At 55.7% G+C, this 21755-nt stretch overlaps 1 protein-coding gene across 1 annotated transcript; it reads right to left on the bottom strand.

Moving 5' to 3' along the window:
• Nucleotides 1–176: 176 nt before the first annotated feature.
• Nucleotides 177–14864, bottom strand: OLFML2B (olfactomedin like 2B). The gene is made up of 8 exons (XM_030496561.1): nucleotides 14572–14864; nucleotides 13241–13504; nucleotides 9701–9808; nucleotides 6101–6277; nucleotides 4205–4433; nucleotides 2686–3234; nucleotides 2033–2209; nucleotides 177–1719 (listed from the first exon to the last, which is right to left on the bottom strand). Exons 1-8 carry the CDS (start codon nucleotides 14713–14715, stop codon nucleotides 1118–1120), a joined length of 2250 nt encoding a protein of 749 aa, XP_030352421.1. The 5' UTR covers nucleotides 14716–14864; the 3' UTR covers nucleotides 177–1117.
• Between the last annotated feature and the right edge of the window lie 6891 nt (nucleotides 14865–21755).

The following is a 21755-nucleotide window of genomic DNA, read 5'->3' as shown; positions in this document are numbered from 1 at the left end:
AAGCTCTTCTCAGGGCTGGACATGGCCACGCTACCCTGCCCCGCTGCCAGGCATAAGCAGCATAGAGCCTCTTCATGTGTAAATGAGCATTCCCCAAACCAACCAAAACCACCACCACCCCATCCATTTCTGTGCACCTAAAGGGTGAACTGGACCCAAAGAAAGCCCCAAACAGCTGCAAAGGTACTGGATCTTTTATTGTTGACAGCATGTAAATACAAGATGCTGCTGGGCAGAAGGGCAGGGGCTCCTGGTGGCCAGCAGCCAGGACCAGGGCGAGCATGGCACTGAGAGGACACACTGGAGATGGAGCGGCAGTGGCATGGGGAGGCAGGGCTCCCCCAGCCCCACGGCTCCCCACCCAGGCAGCCTAGCGCCCGGCCAAGCAGAGCCTTTGCCCAACAACCAGGGAAGGGGGCTATTTTGGGTTACAAAATGAACAAACAAAAGCCATCTACACGTATTTACAGTGTCCCCCTCCCACCACCAGCTCACTCCAGGTGCAAGTCAGGGCCCAGGGTGCACCCGGCCCCCCAGAGCAGGTTGCAAAGGGCAGAGCCCAGGCTGGAGGGGACAGACCTCGGTGTAAGTGCCAGCACCAGGGGCTGCCGGAGCTGCACTCGCAGCCCCATTGTACAGCAGGATCTCCAAAAGGCCTGCTGACCGTTAGCTGGGAAGATGGTCCCGGGAGACAGGACATTCCCATGGGACATGCACATCCTCCACAAGGACAGGCAGACATCAGCGTCTCGCTGGGACCTGGTGCCTGCAGCAGGAAGGCCAGCTTTGCACTGGTTCTGGGTCTTTTGGTGGTCATTGTTAGCTAAAACCTCATCAGGAGGACCACATCTAGGCCACCTCTTCTCCCAGGCAGGAGAGCCAGGTCTGCTCTCCTGAAGAAGACCTCCCTACAGGAAGGAAAACTAGAAGCAACGTTACAGCAAAGAGAAAGGGGGTAGTTCTGGCCTGGGATCGATCTACAATCCGCCATAAAAAACAGCTTAAAAATCCATCATTTACTCTTTGATTTGTACAAAATAACAATAATAACAATAAAAATAATAATAAAAGGTGCTGGTGGCCCCTGGCTCGCAGTGCCCCACTGTGGCAGGGGGGCTCAGTAGGCAAAGATGACGTGGTAGGTGACTTGGTGCCCATTGTCCCAGGCGTAGAGCAGGCGGTCCTTGGGGTTATAGTCTATCTGTGTGGTATAGGCGTACTCGTTCTCAAAGAGCAGCCGGGGGATGATCTGCGTGTTGGTGTGCGTGTCAAAGGCGTAGGAGATGTTGGCGTTCCTCTTGTTGTAGCTGTCAACTGCATACAGGACCCCACAGATTACAAAGCAGTTCCCGTAGAAGTTCTTCCGCAGCCCTGTCCGCCATGTGGTCTCCTTCTGGGTGCTGAGGTCAGCCGCATTCAGCTTGCTCAGCACAATCACCTCCTGGTTGAAGCCCTCATAGCTGATGGCTGGGTAGATGACCCACAGGCCATTCTCATCCACAGCAAAGTCCACGTCTGAGTGGCCTCGCCACCGCCACGGGGTAGACTCCTCGTAGGCCACATCATGCAGCATGGCCCAGGCAGCCACATACCGCTGCTTCAGGTCGTATTTGATGATGTTGCGTGTGAAGGCCCGGTTGTAGTAGAAGGAGCCATTGTAGACAACGTGCCCCGTCCCAATCCAGCTGTATGGGAGCTTGTAGGAGTTGCTCCAGCGACCTGTGGGGCAGAGACACCTTGCTGGTGAGACCCTCCCTTTGCTTTGGGGTTGGTGGCCCCATCAGCAGCACCCTCTGCCCACAGCCCTACTGTGCTCCCTCCCCAGCCACCAGCAGCAGCCTGGTGTAGTGACAGGCAAGCCCAGAGCCACCAGGAGCAGCCTCACCTGCCTTGTGCTCTGAACCCCACACGCCGGGTACCAGCACCCAAGAGGGGAGGGTCCCTGCCAGACAACCCTCCCATGGTGCAGCATCCTAGGAACAGGGAAACTACTCGGACCAGGTGAGCATCATTGGGGATGGTGCAAACCCACCTTGCTTGAAGTTGTCGAGGTTCCTGAACTCCACCAGTGTGTTCCCATAGTAATAGTTGGTGACGTAGATACGCTCCTCCTGGGCCAGGGGGTCCTTCATCCAGGCCCCCTCATTGCGCCCATAGGTGTTCTGGGTGGTGGGCCCCGAAATGGTGGACAGCGTGTCCTTGCAGCGCCCTGTGCGGGCAGAGAAAAGCTCACGAGGCCAGAGGCAGTGCAGCCGTGCTCTCCCTGCTCCTGCTGGGGGTCTGCAGGTATCACCCCCCTCCAGCCCTTTGCCTGCCCAGCAGATATCCCCACTGCCTCGGCCTGGGTGCAGCCTCATGAGGTCCAGCAGCACCGGCCAGATCCTGCAAACAGTTCCCCACAGCCTCAGCCATGTTCCTGCCCCAGCTGACACTGCTGCCTGTCTTGGGTCCATCTCCAGGCAGGCCTCTTTCTGCTCTGCCTGGCTCCTCAAACTGAGTGAAGACTACAGTAGGTTCCAGAGTTAACAAGCAGGTAAACCTGGCATCCCAGTAACGTGCTGTCCAGCCACCATCTCCATGGCACCTCCCACCCGTGACCAAATTCAGGTGTGCTGTGCTCAGTAGAACACGCTGTGGGCACAAGCCAGCCCCCATGTGCACAGCTGGATCAGTGCAGGCACTCACCAATGATGTTCCTGATGTCCTCCTCCTCCAGGGCTTGCTTTGGAGTGGCAGGGATGGTGGGACTGACTGGTGTCAGCGGGGTGCTTGCCGGTCCCCAAGCTCCTGGGCTGCTCTCTGGGGCAAGGCTCATCCCCATGTCCCTTGAGATGCCAGTGGTGGTGGCCATAGCAGGGCTGGGGACAGCAGTGGTGGCTGTAGGCAGGCTTTCAGTGGCTGTAGCCACCACTGTGCTGGTCAAAGCTGCCAGTAGCTGTGGAGTCTCCTCTTCCACCAGCCCTGGCAGGGCAGTCGTGGTCTCCGGGGTGGGGGTCAGCCAGCTCACAGCAGTGGGGTCCAGTATGGGCTCTGTGGACATGGCAGGGGACAGGGGCACTGTGGCCACTGAGGCAGTGTCGGTGGCTGGCGGGGTGGTAGGGTCACTGTCAGGGGTGGGCGGCCATCCCACCGGGGAGGGCTTCCTCGCATCCTCGCCCACCCTGCTGCTGGGCCTTAGGAGCTGGTCCTCGATCAGCAGGTCCACCGTGTTGTCCCCACTGAACAGCTCATCCGCTGGCAAACACAGAGAGGGGGAGTAAGTCCTGTGCAGCCCCTCTGCGCCCACCCCACTGCTCTGGCCCCTCTGCCCACTTCTCCAGGCTGTATTGTACTAAATCCATTTGGGTTTCCCTTTGAATTTCCAGCTGGAGAAAGGCTGTGTGAACTGCAGGGGCTGATGGTGCCTGCATTAGAAGGTGAGCGAGACCCCCTCGCAGCCGTGTTCATCACCTCAGGCTGGGCAGAGCAGGAGGTGATGGAGAGCGATTCAGTCCTGCCAGTTCCCAGAGACGGAGCAGGGGCTCCGTGCTGCCTGGGACAGGATGGACACAGCTGCAGCACCCAGCCAGATCCCACTCTCCTAACCCAGGCTGCCAAAGCAGGTGCCTCACCCAGGGCACGGGGACCACTTGGGCTCCCCAGCTGTTGCAGGTACCCTCTGCTGCTCTTCATCTCAGGGACCTCACAAACCCACACACTGCTTTGCAGAGAAAGGGCACTTGCCTTTTTGCCTGTGCTGCTGGTCCCAGGGGGCTCGGCCCCTGCTCTCACCATGGCTGGGTCAGTGAGCAGCACCCTGCTGAGCTATCGGGCAGCCAGCAGCAGCTCTGAGCCGCCTTCCAGTACCCTGACTACTGCACAAACCTCCCAGATGCCATTGGGCTGGTGCATTTGCAGGACTAACATATGTGACAAACATGCATTTACTTTTGGATAGGTGGTGGTGCTGGGTATTTTAAACCAAAGCAGTGACCTATTTCCTTAGCTACCAGGGCTTTTCCATGGAATAACAACTCTGCACTGGTCCCACACACAGGGCTCAAAGGCTGCACAGGGGTGAGGTACCAATCATCCCACCTCCAAGCCCTCCTCCCCATGGTGGCCCCATGTGCCTCCCAGGGGATGAGGCAGGACTCAGGGGTGGACACTGGTTTTGCTGCAGGACGCAACCATACCACTGGACGTGGCTGCAAACCCAACTCACGTTGCTCCTCAATGTCATTCTCTGACTCAGTGGACTGGGCTTTGTAGTAGGTGACCCCTCGGACAATGGTGGGCTTGGAAGGAGGACGGCTCCTCACACGCAGCTTCCTCTGCAAGAGCTGCTCAGGCTTCTCATCCTCCGGAGAGAGGTGCAGCTCCGGGAGGGACTCAACAGAGTTGATCTGCTGGGATATGGTTTCCTCTTTCAGGAATCTTTCTTCATATTTTCCCTGGAAGAGATGTAGGAAGCCGTTAGGGGATGGGCCAGAACAGCCGTGTTTTGGCAGATGGGGCAGGTCAGGCTGGCCAGCCAAGCAGTGGGTAGGACACTGTCCTACCTCCCTTCTCAGAGTCATCTTCAGATGCAGACCAGCATTTCCTCTGCATGACCTTGGTGCCACCCTGCAAACCTGGGACCCAGTGCTCAGTAAGGCACAGGCTGGGGGATGCAGGATGTGAGGGCAGGGTAGGGGGACTCTGGGGCAGCATTAGCAGGGCACAGCCCTCACTGCAACCGCTCGCACGTCCACTCCCTGGCACTGCCAGAACCTGATCCATGGAGAGCATGCAATGTGCACTGAGCTTTGGTAGAGCAGAAGCTGAAGGTCCTGACAAGCAGGGACCAGGAACCATCCCCAGGGCAGGGAGCGGGACCTCGCCATCCAGGGCAGGAAGCGGGAGCTCTGCACTGAGGCAGCCACCAGCTGCCACAGCTCATGCCTGAAGGATTTCATCTCATTAAAGGAAATCGGAAAGACAGCCGAAAGGTTGAAGCGGTGCCCATTTGGCTGAGAAGACGGGCCCAGGGTTCCTTCACAGCCCTGCTGCAATTAACAGTGAGAAAAAGGGAACATTGGGAAATGAGGTCACCCGGGGTAATAAAAGCCCCACACTTCTCTCTGCTGCCTGGATCAGGCTGGCTCCTCTCCAGCAGGCAGCAGAGCCCATGCTCCAGGCATGGCCTGGGGAGCAGGGGAGAGGCACTGGGAGCGCTGCCGGACACACCGCTCTGCCTGGAGCAGAGCTGCCATGGCACGTCAGGGTCAGTGCCCCACAGTGCATGGTGGGAGGCTTTGGGAGCCCCCCGCTGTGTAGGACCCTCAGGGGCCATGTGCAGGCTGCCTTCACTCCCTGGAGCTGAACACCCCTCTTTGGAGCTGGAAATGATGCAGCAACAGTTCTATTCATCCCCAGACACCTCCTTTTGCCCTGCAGAGGGGACCCTGGGGTGAAGGCAGGATGCTCCAGCAGCCAGCCAACATGGAACAGAGCAGCACAAGGCCATGCTAGGTTGCACCACCAAAGCAGTAAGGGGGTCAGGACACCCTGGAATGGCCTTTTCCCAACACACCCCTCTCTGGGGCTGCACAGAAACCACTGCCCCAGGCACAGGATGTCCCTGCACTGGGCAGTCCCCATGGGGATCCCCCCAGTCTGGGGCTGGAGCCAGTGGGATGCTGGAAGCTCCGCCCGGAGCCCGCCAGGAACAGGGGCTGGGTGGGGAGGGGCAATGGCCCGGGAGGGAAGAAGGGCGACAGGCTGCCCTGCACCGAGCCCCCAGGCCCTGCTAGCCAAAGGCTCTGAGTTTTCCAGCGCTTCCCAGCCGCCCGCAATGACATCATGCTTTCCAAGCAGCACCGCCGCTGACCTCGCACACCAGCAGCCCCAGGGGAAGGAGGGAGGCCCGGGGAGCAGCCCCCTCCTCCTCCCTCCTACGTCCCGGCGGCAGCTGGGCTGCGCCGCGAGGAGCAGGCTGGAGCCGGAGGCACGGAAATGGGGTCGGCTGAGCCAAGGAGAAAATAACCCTGGGCCAGGGGCCACATCCAGAGACACCCTCAGGGCTGGCTCACGCTGCGGCAGCGATCTCATGCCGTGCAACACGCCTGGGCGGTCATACCTCTGCATGCATGTAGGCAGCCTCAGCGTCCCGCTGCAGCGAGCTCTCAATGTCAGCAAGGCTGTTGGTAAGGAGGCTGGAGCAGTTCTCCCGGTCCCTGCGGTGGGGATCCTGCAGACCGTCCTCCACATTGGCTCTTGCCCGATGGCCTTGCTGTGTGAAGTTCCTGGACATGCCCTTAAAAAGCAAGAGAGGACTTTACACCATGTAAAGACAAGGGATGCTCCACGACCCCGCAAAGTGCAGACCAGGAGCCAGTGAGATCCATGCTCACATCCTTGGCTCACAGCTGGGCTTCTCCATGCAGTTGGGTGCTTCAGCTGCTAAGAAGGTGCCCCTGATCCCAGTGGCATCCAGAAACCACATCCCTGGTGTGCACATCACCCTTTGCCACAACGCCCCCATGGAACAACAGAGTGGCCTTGAGGTTCTTCAATGCCCATCTTCAGCCATGTTCACTGGCCCATAGAAGGAAAAGACAAGCTAAGGCATCTAAAGTCCCAGCCTTGACTCCTTTGCCTATGGCAGCAAGTTCATCTCCCATTTATTAATTCCACTTTCCTAGCAGGGTCCCATCCTGGCTGGCTGCTGCCTGCCTGACCCCTGAGGCAAAGTCCTTGAGGTCCGCATCCCACTTGTCTGATTTCTGTTCTCCCAGTCCTGCCCCACTGCTCAGCCGCACTCAGGGACTGCTCCTCCCCATCTACTCTGCTCCCATGAAGAAAGGGAGAATTTGGGGTCGAGAGGAGAGCCACTGACCCTCAGAGAGTTGTCCTGGGACTGGGAGGGAGCTGGGGCTGCCTGCAGCTCATCAGGCAGCCCAGGGCAGACAAACCCTTTGCCCTTCTCAGTCTCCCAACGTTGTATCTAAAGGGTTGCTGCAGTCTCTGCTCATCACTCCTTGGTATTTTACTGCTTTGAATAGTTGGCACATCAATCATAGCATTTTTGCATAGATTGATGGTGGTTCCCCCAGCCCTTCATTTCCAATCTGTCCCGCCATTCATTTCTCCTAAACCTCACCGTGACCTCCATCTGCAGCCTCAGCATCACCAGCTGATGCAACAGCTGCAAGCTAAAGACAAAGCAGAGACGCTGCCTCTCTAGAGAAGACACTAGCTCTGCGGAACAAGTGTTGAGGGTTCCTTCCCTTTACTGACACCATTTGTATAAAACACCTTGTTATACTGCAGACAACTTGCAATAACTTCTCATCTCTGCAACACCACCATCCTGAGCTCAGTTAGCCCCCAACTCCCCTCCATGGGCATCCAAATTCCCAGTCTTTACCCAGGAATCGTGAGTCACATATTTATCATGCAACTTTGAGGCTGAGTCCAATAACACAGGGGCTTCTCAGCAAGCATTTTGCTGTAGTAAGAAAAGGAATAGGGGATTTCATGATGCTCTCTGAGGAGCAGAAGCAGCTTCGATACCATCCTCCTCTTGGGAGGATGATGACTGATTCTGACAGCCTTGTGCCCTTATCACTTATTCTGTGTAATGTTTGGCTTACGACCTGCTTAGGGATAAAATCTGCCTCCCCTTGAGTGGGGAGGCACCACCAAAGCCTGGCTTGTGATGCTGCTTGAGGCCGCTCAGCTGCTTTCTGGGGAGCAGCTGCCAAAAGCACACCTGCCTGGGAGGCCGATGCTTTGAAGCCATGCCAGGCTCTTGTTCACCATCTCAGCTGTCCATATTGGATCCCATGGCCAATGCAGGGTGTGATCCTCCTCTTCCCAACAGGAATTTACATGCTAAGCCAGCAGCAGGAGGCATTTCACACCTGTTGCCTTACGCTGCCTGCATCAGCTCTGCCCTGACCCAGCGGCTCCAGGGGAATCTCCATGTACCAGATGACGATTCTCCATCAACCCAGACCTCTCCTGTCCTGCTCCATTCCATCTGAGTGCCTGCGGGCAGCTTCAACTCCTTGTTACGTGATCCTGCGGTTCCACTTCTGGGCAATTAAAGACCCAAATCTGTGAATTCCCCCCTCCTACACCTTTATTGCTCCCTCTCTGGCCAAACTACATCAGCCAGACCAAGCTTCCTGCCTGCCTGTGCCACTGCAACAGGCTGTGAGCGGAGCAGCCACGCTGCAAGATCACCCCGAGGTGCTTAGACATACAAGTGCCACCAGCACTGCTTGCACTGAACCCCTGTGCAGGAACTGGCTGGTACACAGGACCACTTCCGTACCAAAAAAGAGTGCAGTCGGCTGGTTTCAGGGGAGACAAATTCATGGACCACAGATCCATAAATGATACCAAAAAAAGCCTGTCCCCTTCATCATCCCTAATCCAGCTAACTGTGGGTATTAAATAGCAATAGACCATCAATCTGTCCTGATGGGGCCCTTTCTGTCCCCTGCTCTGGGGGAGACCGGCTCACCGTGCCATGGGACAGGGCTCACTCTACCACCAGATCTGTGGCCACCAGTGTCACGGGGGTGAAGGTCCCCGGTGGGGATGTGCGGCATAGGGCTAGCGGCACAGCTCCCACTTCCCTTGCTCCTCTCCCCTAATTAGGAACCCAAGAAACAACCGGAGAATATGCTAAACCACAGGAAGAGGGTGGGATTGCAAACAAAAACATTGGTGCTTTGTTATTTTTAGACCTCAAAACCCTTTTTCCCCTTCTGGGTCAATCACTGTGCTTGGAAACACAGAGCCCCCCAGGCGAACACGCTCCTCTCGGCTGTCTCCTTCCTGACCCCAGGATGAAGCACGCCGTGCTTTCCCAAAACACTTTGCAAGTGGAATTTTGGCTTTATAAATCATTGCCTCTCGGCTCCTGGCTGCAGATGAACAGGACTGCTCCACTCTGACAAGAATGTGGAATTACTGTCCCAGATACGGACCACGGGAGAAAACTCCAGTATTTAATCTGGCAACCTGTTGCTACATAGCTGAGCACAGCTTAATACACTGCAAACCCCACGCTTTGCTAGCCAAAGAAATATTAAACTGTATGGGAGCGAAAAGTATTTCACTGAAAGTCTGCTCTAAAAAAAAAAAAAAAAAAAAAGAAAGAAAATAAAAGGAAGGTACTTTATGTATAATTTTTGGAGTGTTGAGGGTTCAGCTCTTTTTTAACACAGGCCAAGATGTAACGTGGTCCTTAAGGAATCTGACCTCCTTGGCTACCAGCACTCCTGGTGAGTGTACCCCAGCACCAACCCTGAACCTCTTGTGCCCACATCAAACAGCACAAAAGCAGCAACTATCACACCAGCACAGACGTAAAACTGAGAAGCGGAAAAACTTAACAGCAGGCCCTTCTGACCATAAAGGGATACTGGTTCTGATGAGGCCCCAGCTGGGATCCTATGTCCAGTTTGAGCCACAAGGGATGGGGGGAACTGGAGAGGGTCAGGGGAGGTTAACGGAGTGGTGATGCGCTGGGCACTGCCCACGAGGAACAGGGGTCTAGTCAGAACAGTCTAGTCTGGTCAAGTTTAGTTTCAGCCTAATAGTTCATTAACATTTCTTCCAAAAGAAACAAGGCTCTGAATGCACCAAAGGTACCAAGACCTTGACTTGAGGCAAGTCCTACTGAAGGTAACAACCTCAAAGAAGAGAGCAGGACTCATCTTACCTCCTCGAGCTTTTCCACCCGACCCACCAGCTTGGTTGTGACCGAGTGCAGCTTCAGAAGGTCTAAGCCATAAAAGGCACTTTCCAGCATCTCAACAATGGAGGACAGCTGCAAAGCAAAGGGAGCACACCGTCAGTCAGAGGCACTTGCTCTAAAGTACCTGCATGGTTTGTACAACTTAAGAGTCAAGACAATGCACCCATCTAAGTGCAAGACATATGAAAAAGCAAGTTTTTCCTTACACAGCCCTGTTGCCGTGGTCAGAGCACAGCATGCAGAGCAACACACACCACCTCTGCAGAGCTTCAGGAGCACGTTTTGGGTGCTGGGGGATAGCAATCAGAGCAAGGAGAAGCACTGCCCTCCTTGCCAGCACTAGGGAGGTTCTGTCACAAGCCCAAAGGATTAGCTACTCCACCACTGACATGACTGGCAGCAAAAGAGGCAACAGGAGAACAGCAGCTCAAATAAAAGTCAGTCTGAGATCACACTGAGTTCGTGCCATCCTGTGCTTTTTTTCCTGGAACAAGAAGAAACTTGTTTAAAAAATTAAAAATATTCACAAATGCAAGAATGAAGCAACTGAAATTCAGCACCAGCCTGGTAACAGTTTGCTTCCCTGGAGAACAACTTTATCAGAGGGATGCTGCCTTTTCCTTCAACCACCTGTTTCAGAGGGGCTCTGCATTAACTCATCCCCTTCCTGCAGCAGGAAGGGTTGTGTCCCCATGTTCTGCCCAGAATCAGCCCTTGCCCACCAAGCCTGGGGATCCAGACAGAAATACCCTCATTCTGCATTTTGTGGTGCTCACTCTGCAGAGCACAGTGCTGAGCAAGGCACAGACTGGTGAGGAGGGCTCCTGGGCCATTCCCTGCCTCAGGTCCCACACATACCCACTCCCTGTACCCACATGCCCAGCATGGTGCTGCAGATCTTACAGCCCCAAAGCCGAGAAGTGTTTTCACAGCATGGGAATTACTACAAGGTGGTGGCATTTTCTCCTAGCAGCTACAAACTGCTTGACAGAGCTCCATAAACATGGGAGAAGTGCAGGCAGCACTGCTGGCAGCACTCTGAGTTTCCACCCCAGCCTCTGCAGTCTCCCTGTGGAGCTGATAGCAAAGGAAAGATTTTTTTGGGCCAGATAAAATGGCAGCATTAAGAGACAAGGACTGTTTTATGGCTATGCATCCACTTTCCACCAAGAACTGGACGGAGACGACCAATACGATGTACACAACCTGCCAGACAGCCACCGGAGACATGTGCTTTCCCTCCAGGCTGGATAGTTTCCATCAATGCACAAAGGCCACAGACTTTATTAACCATCTTCCAAATCTTCCTGAGCACAGACTCCTTGCAAGACTTTGTACCCAAGATCCCAAAACACGCGCTGTGCCTGCAAGCAGAGGAGCAGCGTGCTGCAACTTCACAAAAACAGATCTTAGATTTAGCTACCCCCTGCCAACACCAAGCTGAGCCTCCCAAAAAGACCATACTAATGCACACACAACTAACTCACTGTTTCCTTCCCTCCACCAACTGTGGACCTTACTCCTACTGGTCTGATGGCCCATGAATTCCTATGGGACCTCGTTAAAGGCACAGATGGGACTGAAACCTTCAGCTGGGATGCCCAGTGCAGCCATTCGACTGAGCTGGGGTGCCTCAGGGGTACGTTCCTGCTGCCTGGGGTTATCTACTCCCTTCCTCATTATTTCTTCAGGGACACATCCTCCAGCCCACCCATCATAAAGGAGGGCTCTCATTTTAGGGAGCTTCCCATGGCTCTCCCACCTGTGGAGTACCCAGAGCTTTTGAGTCAGAGCATAAGAAAGCCTCATAAAACACCACAGACATAGAGCATGACTCTACATGCTTCCCGCTGCTGGAAGGGGCAGGAACAATGCTCATGAGACCAGCCCTGGGGCTGTTAGGAGCAATGAGGCGGCCTGGCTTGGCTTTCCTGGCCCCCCTGCCCATGAGCGTGGGAGCTGCTCCTCGTGAGTCACACAAGAACTGGGGCTGTATCCTACAGGCTTCTCCTACAAGAGGTGGCTGTTCCCCGCGAGCTCGACCCCAGAAGGGGCTCTGTGCTCGGCGAGAAGGCAAGCCTGTTTTCACAGTTCCTGGGGTTTGACTCTCACAGCACAGAAAAACCCCACGTGTGTATATTTGGATAAACCTTGTGAAATCGTTTGGCCGCAAATCCTTGCGAAATGAGCGGGTGAGCCTGGGCCAGTTCCTAGAGGACAAGCTTTCACACCACAGCTGGCTGTGAGCTGCTCCCTGGTGGGAAGAGGCAGCCGGAGCCAAGGGCGCAGCTAGCCATGCCGCTTTGCTCCTCCTGGAGGCTGACCGGCTCCGGAGAGGACAGGGAGAGGGGTGTGAGTTGCTGGTGGAGGAGCTCTGCCTGCTTCCCGGTGAGGGACTACAAGGGTGGCTCTGTCACCTCGGAGGGTGTCCCCTCCCCTACCCACAGGGAGCTCACAGCACTTCATCTAAGGCCAAGTGGGACATCCTGGCTTCTTCTGCAGATGGGGGACCACCAAACAACTCCAGGCTTGGTTTCCTCCTTCCCTGAAATGATGGACTGTCTGCCTGTGCCTGTTTATCTTCCCTAGCTGCAGGGAAGCTTGGACAAGAAGCTGCTAACTGTCTGCAGTCAGACAAGACAAAACACATCCTTGAGCTCCAAATTAATTAGAACAAGCCCATCGTGGTGGCCGTAGTGGCAGGCTGCCCTGCAGCACCTTGCATGCTGCCTGCCTTCCCACCTGAGCTGGGACTAGCAGCACTGCCCTGGGGTACATCCCATCACTCAACAGTATCCTCTGGGAAATCCCCAGGGCTGGACCAAGACAGTGGCCCTTGGGGGAGGATTTCTGCTGCCTTGTGCAGGTAACAAACTGGAAAACTCAGCAGCATCTGCTGCCAGCTGCTAGACCAGCAAAAGTAAGCATCCAGTCAAAGCCACGAGTACTTAGAACAAACACTGTCACATTTGGAAAAGAGGGAGATATTACTAAAGAGACAAAATACTGAATAGCACAGAAGTGTCAGCATTTGAAACAACAAAACCCATCCTGCCATCATCCAGCTGTGTAACACACCCTCGCGCTGACGCATCAGCAGCTTTTGGTCCATGAAGCCAGAAACAGCTTTTTGCGTGGGTCCTTGGGAGCCCCTCTCTGTGGCCGGGAACGGACCTGGCAGCTGCAGAACAGAGCTGTGCCCCAGGGACATGCAGTGCTGGACAAAGCGCAGGGAGCAGCCCAGTCCCTCCTGGGCTTCCAGCACAGGCAGCCACAGGGGACCCCAGGCAGCATGGGGTGAATCTGCATCTGCTCACATCAATCCCTTATGCTGAGCTTGATTTTTATATCAAACATGCAGATACAAAAGTAACTAAAAGATGTTCTATTTAAAAAAAAAAAAAAGTTTCGGAAAAAAAGGTTTTTTTTAAAAAAACCCAAAAGAAAAGGCTTCAGAAGATTTCCCCCTCCCAAAAGAATCCCAAATCCAAGGTGCTCTCCTACCTTCAGGTCGCTGCTCTCTGCCTCCCGCAGCTTCTTCAGCCTGAAGTCCCCCTCACAAGGGTTGAGCGCCGAGGGGGGGGCCACACACGCACACTTGCAGCTGGGTCCTGACGTGATGGTTTCCACCGTGTAAAAATCCTCCGCTTTGAAAGCGCCTTCGTTAATCCTTTGGCAGGCACCACGGCCCAGGGGCCTGACCAGGCATTTGCACCGACAGTTGGAGCCTTCGGACACTGCCTTCACCTTGTCATAGTCACCTAACAGCTGAGCACAGGTTACCAACAGTTAGCAAACATCTTGTCCTCTGCTTGCCCAGCAAGGGACAAGGGCACCCTGAACTTCACGGTCCAAATAAGGACACCTTGGACGCCCTAAACTTCAAGGAAACTGGCCAGCTCTTCCAAAATCCAAGAAGTTTTCTAGAGAGTGCAAAGTTTTCTGGTCCCTGCCTACAAGCCTAAGCACAAAAAGGGGAATAAAAACTGGCTTCTCCCAACAGGGTATTTTTTATTCCACTTGGCGTAAAATGGACCTAGCTGCTTGGAATCTTAAATACAGGAATTTTAAATATGAACCCCATCCTGATGTCTTTTAATGCTCTGTGTCCAGTAAACCCAATAAATCACCTGCTACTCTGAAGAAGATTCTTTTTTACATGGGCAAACAGGGTAAGGGTGCGCTGGAAGGATTACCGAAAGCCACCCTATGAGCAGCGTAACCTGGTGGTGAAGCAGTATTTCTGATTAGCCCCATACAATGCCAGGAATTTCCTTTACAGCGATTTGCAGACAGCGCTTCTGAAAGCCCAAGCACAAAAATAACTTTGACGGTACATTTCCAATAGACTCCACATTAGCCATTTCCGAGGGCAGATAATAACACAGTCTGATCGGCCAAATCCAATGGAAACCTCCACCACATCCCACTGGCGGGGCAAGAGCCTGGCTCCCTCCTTTCTGCACACAAAGAGGCTCCACCAATTCCCCTCCTAAAGAGCTCCCCGGTTTTTAAGTCCCCCCACCCACGGAAACGATAGGATGGAAGCTGTGAACTGCTCCCCATTGGGCTTCAGGGAGTTCACTGCACCCCGGGGCGATAAAACTCCCTGCAGGGGCACACACCCCAGCATCGTCAGTGAGCGCCGGGGGGCGCACAGCATCCCCCAGCACCGCCGAGCACGCACATCCAGTATCCTCCAGCACCGCCGAGCACGCACATCCAGCATCCCCCAGCACATCCAGCACGGCCCTGGGTGCACACAGCATCCCCTGGCCGGACTCCGAGGGTGCGCAGCCCGTCCCGCGTTGCCCCGCTCTCCCGCCAGCAGGTACCTGGGAGAGGATGTTCTCCTGGTTGTCCGCCTCGTCCTGCAGCGGCTCGGCGGAGGGCCCGGCCGTGCCGGCGGGGGGGGGCCCTGCCCGGCAGCCGGCGCCCAGCGCGGCCAGACAGAGCAGCAGCGGTAGCGGCCGAGCCATGGGCGGGCGGCAGAGGGGCCAGAGCCGGGGCCGGCGCGGAGCCGCCGCTGCTCGCTCAGGTGCGGCGCGGCGGGCGCGGGCGGGGCGGGGCCGGGCCGGGCTCCCGCCCCGGTCGGTTGGTCGGTCCGTCCCTCCCTCCCTCCGGTCCTCCCTCCGCGGCGGGATAGGCCCCCGGGCGGGGCCGAGCGGGCAGCGGGGCGGGACCGGGGCCGCCCCGGGCGGCGCTTCCCACCTGCGGCGGGGGCTGCCCGCAGCTCACCCCCAGCCCGGCGAGGCCAGGGCTCGGTGCTCAGGCTGCCCCTGTGGGGCAGGGCTCCCCTGTCTCAGGGGAAAGGCTGCAGTCAGGAGGAGGCCGGTGGTGACATGGGCATCTCCCGCTCGAAGCAGGTTTTGGTGAGCTCCAGCATGTAGGACTTCTCTAGAGGGCTGCAACCCCTCTCCCCAAAATAACCCACATCACCTTTCTGCACCAAGCAAACCTGTGCATCCCGCCCCTGCAGCTTGCCAGGGAGCTGGTGGGGAACAGAAAGCCATCCTTATAGCCTGCCTGGCTCCTTTTCCATCTCCACTACCAGTCTGACTCTCATCCTTCATGTGCTTTGTGCCACAGGGAAGCCGTGCTTATGGCAGGGCACGGCACGGCACGCCTGCATGTGATAACACTGCATGTGCTGGGGTCACGCAAGCAGTTTGTGTTTCAAACACAGGCTCCTAGCCATGAGCGCAGACCTCCGTGTGCTCGCTAACATTCAGGCTGATGCTGCTGGGAAGCGGCCCCGCTCTGGCAGTCCTGTATCCTTCCATGCCTCCTGCCAAACGGAAATGTCTTGGACACGCTGTTCCCAGGGAAAGCACAGTTGCAGCATCCTCCACTGCGTAGGTGTCTGCACTGCCCTGAGGATGTCTGGGCCTTGCTGACACACGAGGAAATCTGAGATGCCCTTATAGATGCATCGATGGAAATCAAACACACGCCAGCACCATGCCCCAGTTATGGCATGGGCTTGTGTTTGCCTCAAAACCTGCGCACGGGTCAGAGGAAGAAGCCACAGACACAGCGGGTGGCACGAGAGGCCACGTGAAGCTCTCACTGAAGCAAGGCTGGGCACGAGCAAAGCACCCCCAGTCCTTAATGCACACGTGCCCCCAAACTACCCCAAAATGGGTGCCTGGAGTCCTGGGAGCAGGCACCTCTCCAGGGAGGCTCCACCTCTCCCATCCCATTGCTCTCTCCCAGGGACAGCCTGTGGGGATGGAGCTGCCAGACACAAAGAAAACATCTTGTGTGGGAGAGGAAGCTGCTGTGGCACAGGAGACGGCAGAAGCTGCTGACTCCAGGGCCAGGACCGCAGGCTTTGTGTGGCATGGTGCTGTGCCTTCCTCTCCTCCGGCCTCCCTGGGAACTGAAGCCTGTGGAGAAGGGGACGGGAATGTATGAGTCCCTGCAGCAAGGCTGAGCAGAACAGAGCAGGAGAGGAAGCAGCCGGGGAGGGTGGGAGGACAAGGACAGCGAACCTTCAGGCAGCTGGAGAGCAGTAGGAGAAGAAAGGCATTTCTATAAGCCTCCCCCACCAAGCTCTCTTAAGGATAAAAAGCCCCTTGGGCACCAGCTCTTTCACTTCTGTTTCCATTGCTCTGTGATGACAACAGCTGAGCTTCCTCAGGAGTAGCTGCTCCATCTGTCAGCACAGACTGCCCTGAGGCTGCGAGACCAGGGCTTCTGGAGCCACAGCCCATGCCCAGCGGGGCCTCCAGCTGGCTCTGAGCATCGGACCCCCAGGCAGTCATGTCAGTGTCAGAGCTAGCAGCTGAGAGCAGCCCCAAGAGGTCCCACTGCAAGCAGCACCTAAAACTTTTGAAGCCTTTTCCCAACAGTCACTTTCAAAGGCTGGAAAAAGGAGGAAAACAAATCGACCACAGTATTTCAAAACAAAAAGGAAAGATTTCACATATTCCTGACAGTCTTTGTTGATTTCTTTTTTTTTTTTTTTTTTTTAATAAAGGGAAGAAAGCCTTTCTGGTGGTATTTAGCTTGGGCTAAAGACAAGTTTAAGCCTGTCCTTTGGGAGCAAGAGGAGACAGCGGCAGGCACTTTGGGTTCACTGTGGTCATCTCTAACCCTGAACATTCCCCCTTCAAGAAAAAAACCAAGACGAACCCACAGACAGGGGACAGTGGAGCAATCAAGTGTGGCTCTGGCTTTTCTGTCTTGCTGAAGAAGGCTGGCTCACGATCTTGGCATGAGTAGGAGGCCCCAGTGTCCCCATGCATGACCCCATTCTGTGTGACTGGTGTCGTGCGGAGCCAGGGCTGCCCAAGGAAGCAGGTATATGGTGCTCTTCAAGTGCCACGAGTGAAAATGTCACCGCGGCTGGGGAAAAAAAGGAATCTAACAGCTGTATGACAGGAAACAGCATCTCTGTGCCTGGAGCTGTAGATGCAAAAAAACTGTCCCCCACAGTCTCCCTGAAAAGAGTGTCCTTGTGCACCTTCCACCTCCATGTGCTGATCTGGGCCCTGCAAGGTCTGGGCAGCGCCTTGTGAGAGGCGCTAGCAGCAGGGACACTGTGAATTCTCAGTCAAGTCAGGCCACGGATGTGATGGTGGGAGGCTTAAGACCTGGGCTGACCGGGACGCTGGGCACAGGGTGTCATTCGGTGTGATGTCAGGGCAGGGCAGGTCCGAGGGAGGCAGCGCTCCAGCCCAGCTCGGGGCCACCGCTCCCCGCGGGATGCTCGGTGCCGAGGTGGGTGACCCCGCGCAGGTCCCCGGCGCTGCCGCCGCTCCCGGGCTGCCCCCGCCGCCGCCGTCCCGCTCCGCAGGGGCGCAGCACCACCGCGTGGCCCCGCAGCCCCGCGCACCGCTCGGCTGAGCCAGCCCGGGGCGCGGGGCTGTCCCTCGTTAAAATGCTTTGCAATTAAAATGCTCCATATCCGGGGCAGAGAGCCAGCGCTGGCCCGCCGGAGACCACCCTGAGCCTTCCGCGGGCTGAGCAGTCCCAGCTCGCTCAGCCCTTCCTCGCAGGAGAGATGCTCCAGTCCCTTCCTCCGCTGGACGAGATCTCTCCAGTATGCCCATGTCTCTCTTGCACTGGGCAGCTCAGAACTGGACGCAGCACTCCAGATGTGGCCTCAGCAGTGCTGAGCAGAGGGGAAGGATCACAGCATTCCCCCGTAATGCACCCCAGGACATTCACCACCTTTGCTGCAAAGGCATGTTTCTGGCTCATGTTCAACTTGGTGTCCACCAGCACCCTCAGGGCCTTTTCTGCTGAGCTGCTTTCAAGGTGGGTGGGCCCCAGCATGTCCTGGTGTATGGGATTGTTCCTTCCCAAGCGCAGGACTGTGCACTTCCCTGTGTAGAACTGCATGAGGTCCCTGTCAGCCCATTTCTCCAGCCTGTCTCTGAACGGCAGCACAACCCTCTGGTGTCTCAGCCACTCCTATCTTATATCAGTGTGTGGGTGGGAAGGACGCACACCTGCACAGGACACCCTGCGGCTAATTTAGGAACAGGTTGCCCAAAGAAGTGGTAAATGCTCCACCCCTGGCAGTGTTCAAGGCCAGCTTGGACAGAGCCTTGGGTGACATGGTCTAGTGTGAGGTGTCCCTGCCCATGGCAGGGGGTTGGAACTAGATGATCTTAAGGTCCTTTCCAACCCAAACCATTCTGTGATTCTATGATAACTGGCATCCCTGGTGGGATACACATATTCCTTGTTGTCTGGCCCAGAGGTGAGCAAGGTGAACTTGAAGCTGTGCTTGATCCTTGCATACTCCTATTACTTGCTGTAGCTCTTCCCAGCACCTCCCTGTGGCCTCAGCTCTTGTGGCTTTTGGTCCCATGGCCTCAGGTGCCAGCACCACATCCTGTTGAGAGAGACCAAAGCTGCAGGAGGCAGGTCTCCTTGTTAACTTTCCCATGCTGAATTTTACAAGGCACTATAAGCTATTCCAGCTGTGCCTGCCAGAGGTCACATACAGAAAAAGGGTGGCGGAATATGCCATCATGTCCCTGGGCTCTACAGCTCCATGCCTGCTGTCAACAGCAGCCGGGGGCTCATGAACGCAATGTTTCTGTACCTGCCAGTAGAGAGATATCCAAGCATTTGAAGTGACAGGGACCCAATAGGTGCCACTCTTCTGGGGACAGCACATGGTTAGATGGGAGGAGGCCATGCAGCCTGCCAAGGAGCTGCAGCAGGCAGTGACAGTGTCTCATGCATCAGCTCCATCATGCAGCTTTGCTACAGGTGCCCAGGGTAAGGGAAGCTCCCTCCTACCTGCATCCGCTGAAGGAGGAAATCCATCTCATGGAGCGAATTGACTAGACAGGAAAGCTCATGATGTGACCCTGAGTTGCACAGCAAATTGAGAGGTTTCCCTACTGACCTCAGCAGTGACACTTGTGTTTATGCCTGTGAGTCAAATGAGACCTGGGCGAACAGGCATATGCCGCGGAAACCATGTTTTTCTAAGGCTGTCCAGCCCGTGTCGCCTGCAGGAGGCACAACTGCATCAAGTCTTTCAGCATCCCTCCTTCAGCATGCCCTGGCCAGGCAAAGGAGGTCTGTCCAAGCCAGAATAGGAGACATAGTCAAAAATATGTCTTAATAATAATAAAAAACCTTTAAAAGAGTGTTTTTAAAACCTAGACTAGGCCAGGAGAGTTGTGCTGTGTCAGATGGGCTAGCTGGTCGGGATGAGCCCCAGGCTTCCTAGACAGGTCTGTTTGACCTGGTAAGAGCTTATGAGAGCAGCTTAAAGCTGGGTTTAGGAGAACATGCACCAAGCTGAGCTGCATATGCAGTTGAGTACAAAGCTCAGGACAGATTACTGTAGTATGAGAAAAGTGGGACTTTGTACAAGTTCTGCCTTATAATCACGTTATGCTGAAATTCATGGCTTCCTATTCCCATCCACCAAGCAGTGCCAGACCTTGGGGCCTGGCAGTTTCCCATCAGTGTCAGAAACTTTTTGGACTTGCCTGGGGTTCCCTGCACACCGCAGGTGCCTGTCCTGTGCTGATGCTGTTACCTGCTGCAGGGGGCAGCCTCAGACACCTTGCAGCCCTGATTTCATGATGAGAACCCCTGCTCCATGCTTACCCCATGTGTGGCATGGTGGGAAAACAGGTCTAGCTAGGAGCCCAGCTTTGAGCAGCACAAAAAATGTCAAAAACGCCCCAGAGGGTAATGGGTGGGAGTGCCTGTTCCCCTGATCCCCAGCTCATACCCACTGTCTTCCTCCCCAGTGCAAGGATGCAAGTATACACATCCTGCCTCCCTGAGATGCCAACTGGTTGAACCCATCCCCACTGCACACTGTAATTAAACCTGGCTGAGCCCCTGTGATCAAGGTGAGGTTCCACATTGCTGTGTTTCAAAATCCCCTTGACCACACACACCACAGCAGCACAACGTGCCCTCTCCACTGCGTGGGGCTGTGCAAGACTGTCCCTGGGTTTTGAGGCCACTTAGCCAATGCCAACGCCCTGCCACATCAGCTCACTTCCAGCACTCCCACACAGTGTCCGGGCTGCTCCATCAGTACCCAGATACACACATATGTGAGCCACCCCTTGGCTTCTGGGCCACTGCAGGAGGATCAGAATGTCCCCCCTGCTCCTCTCATGTCTGCACATCCCACCTTTTGGGTGCGCGTCTGGGAAGGGATGCCCAGTGGATTCAGCACAGCAGCATCCCCAGGCACCATATGTATGTGTTCACACCACCCTCCGCACGGAGGCCATAGCACAAGCTGTCACTGAAACCTGGCATGGGCACAAAAAGCAGCACCTCTAGAGATGAACTTTCAGTTGAAAACACAAAATTACTAATTTTAGACAAAAGCCATGACGTAACGAGCTGGTACACAAGGACAACGATCTCCCCATGCAGCCCTGACTGTAGCACCTTGCATTCACACCTTCCTCCCTCCCCTGAACCCCAGCTCCCTTGCTTCTGTGCTGACCCAGCTGTGCTCAGAGCAGCCCTGCAAAAACAGGGAATGGGGCCCACAAGGGAAGCAGGGGCTTGAGGGTGCCACAGGGGGCAAAGGACAGAAGCAAAACCTTCTGTTTCTATCTCCCAGACAGAAAACAACATTGGAATTTTCTGGGGGAACCTCCAACTTGGGCAAAAGTGTGTCTCTGAGGACTGGCTGTCTTCAGTCCTTTTGGCTCCAGGGAAACCAGCCTGGCTCTCCTTCACAGCTCCCAGGTGCCGTGGGCCCTGCCTGGGGGTGTCCCTCTGCTCTCCCCTGAGCTGAACCGTGGACCTGAGAGGTCAGGGGACCTGGGCTGTGCAGGCAAACCCCGGCCAGCCCCTGAAGAAGCTGCTGATGGTCAGCTTTTGGCAATGCTGGCAAAGAAAGCATGGGTAAGGAACAGGATGGACTGCCTGTCCTGTTCCAAGCAGCACTTCTATGGTGTCCAGGACACTGTGGTTGGACCCATGGCACACATATCAGTGTTCTTCTGAACACACCACAGTGTTCTTCTGAACACCACTGCTGCAGACTTGGTCATGCAGCAATTGTTTCCCAGCTGAGCACCTCAGAGAGGGAGACATGGACACAGCCAAGAGGAAAAGGTGGGGAGAAAATGGGGATTAGCAAGGGCTGATAGACATGACCTCTCTCTGGCAGAGGTCTGGGTCAAAGGAGTGTTGGCAGGTCCTGTTGCAACTAATTATGAAGCGCAGCTCGTCAGGCATTGACCAGCAAGCATCAGCCCGATCTGCAGCATTCAGGGAAGGTGATTGAACAGGTAGAGTGATGTGCTGGGGCAGGTCCCTCCAGGACACAGCCACCACGTGTTGTGAGGTGACCCTGGCAGTACATCCGGAGATGGAACCAGCCCCCGCATCGCCAAACCTGTCCCAACACGATCCCTGTTTGCCCTGGGACAACAGCAATTTGCTCCACTTCGGTCAGTGTCCACGCCTCAGTGAGGATCCTGTGGGCTCATGGGGGATCCAAGAGACATTTGGGAAGATACTTCTTCTAATCCCACCACCTTTACTTTCTCACTCTTCTCCC

Source organism: Strigops habroptila, chromosome 8 (assembly GCF_004027225.2).
Source record: "Strigops habroptila isolate Jane chromosome 8, bStrHab1.2.pri, whole genome shotgun sequence".
NCBI classification, from domain to species: domain Eukaryota; kingdom Metazoa; phylum Chordata; class Aves; order Psittaciformes; family Psittacidae; genus Strigops; species Strigops habroptila.
The sequence above is the reverse complement of the archived record's forward strand: the minus strand, read 5'-3'. Positions and strand labels throughout refer to the sequence as shown.

Excerpts from the sequence above, each read along its gene's own strand:
- OLFML2B (XM_030496561.1), bottom strand. The coding sequence starts at position 14,715 with ATGGCTCGGCCGCTACCGCTGCTGCTCTGTCTGGCCGCGCTGGGCGCC. Across the intron at positions 9,809-13,240 it reads CAGAGAGCAGCGACCTGAAG|CTGTCCTCCATTGTTGAGAT; the intron begins GTAGGAGAGCAC and ends TTTGCTTTGCAG. Across the intron at positions 3,235-4,204 it reads GAATGACATTGAGGAGCAAC|CGGATGAGCTGTTCAGTGGG; the intron begins GTGAGTTGGGTT and ends TGTGTTTGCCAG.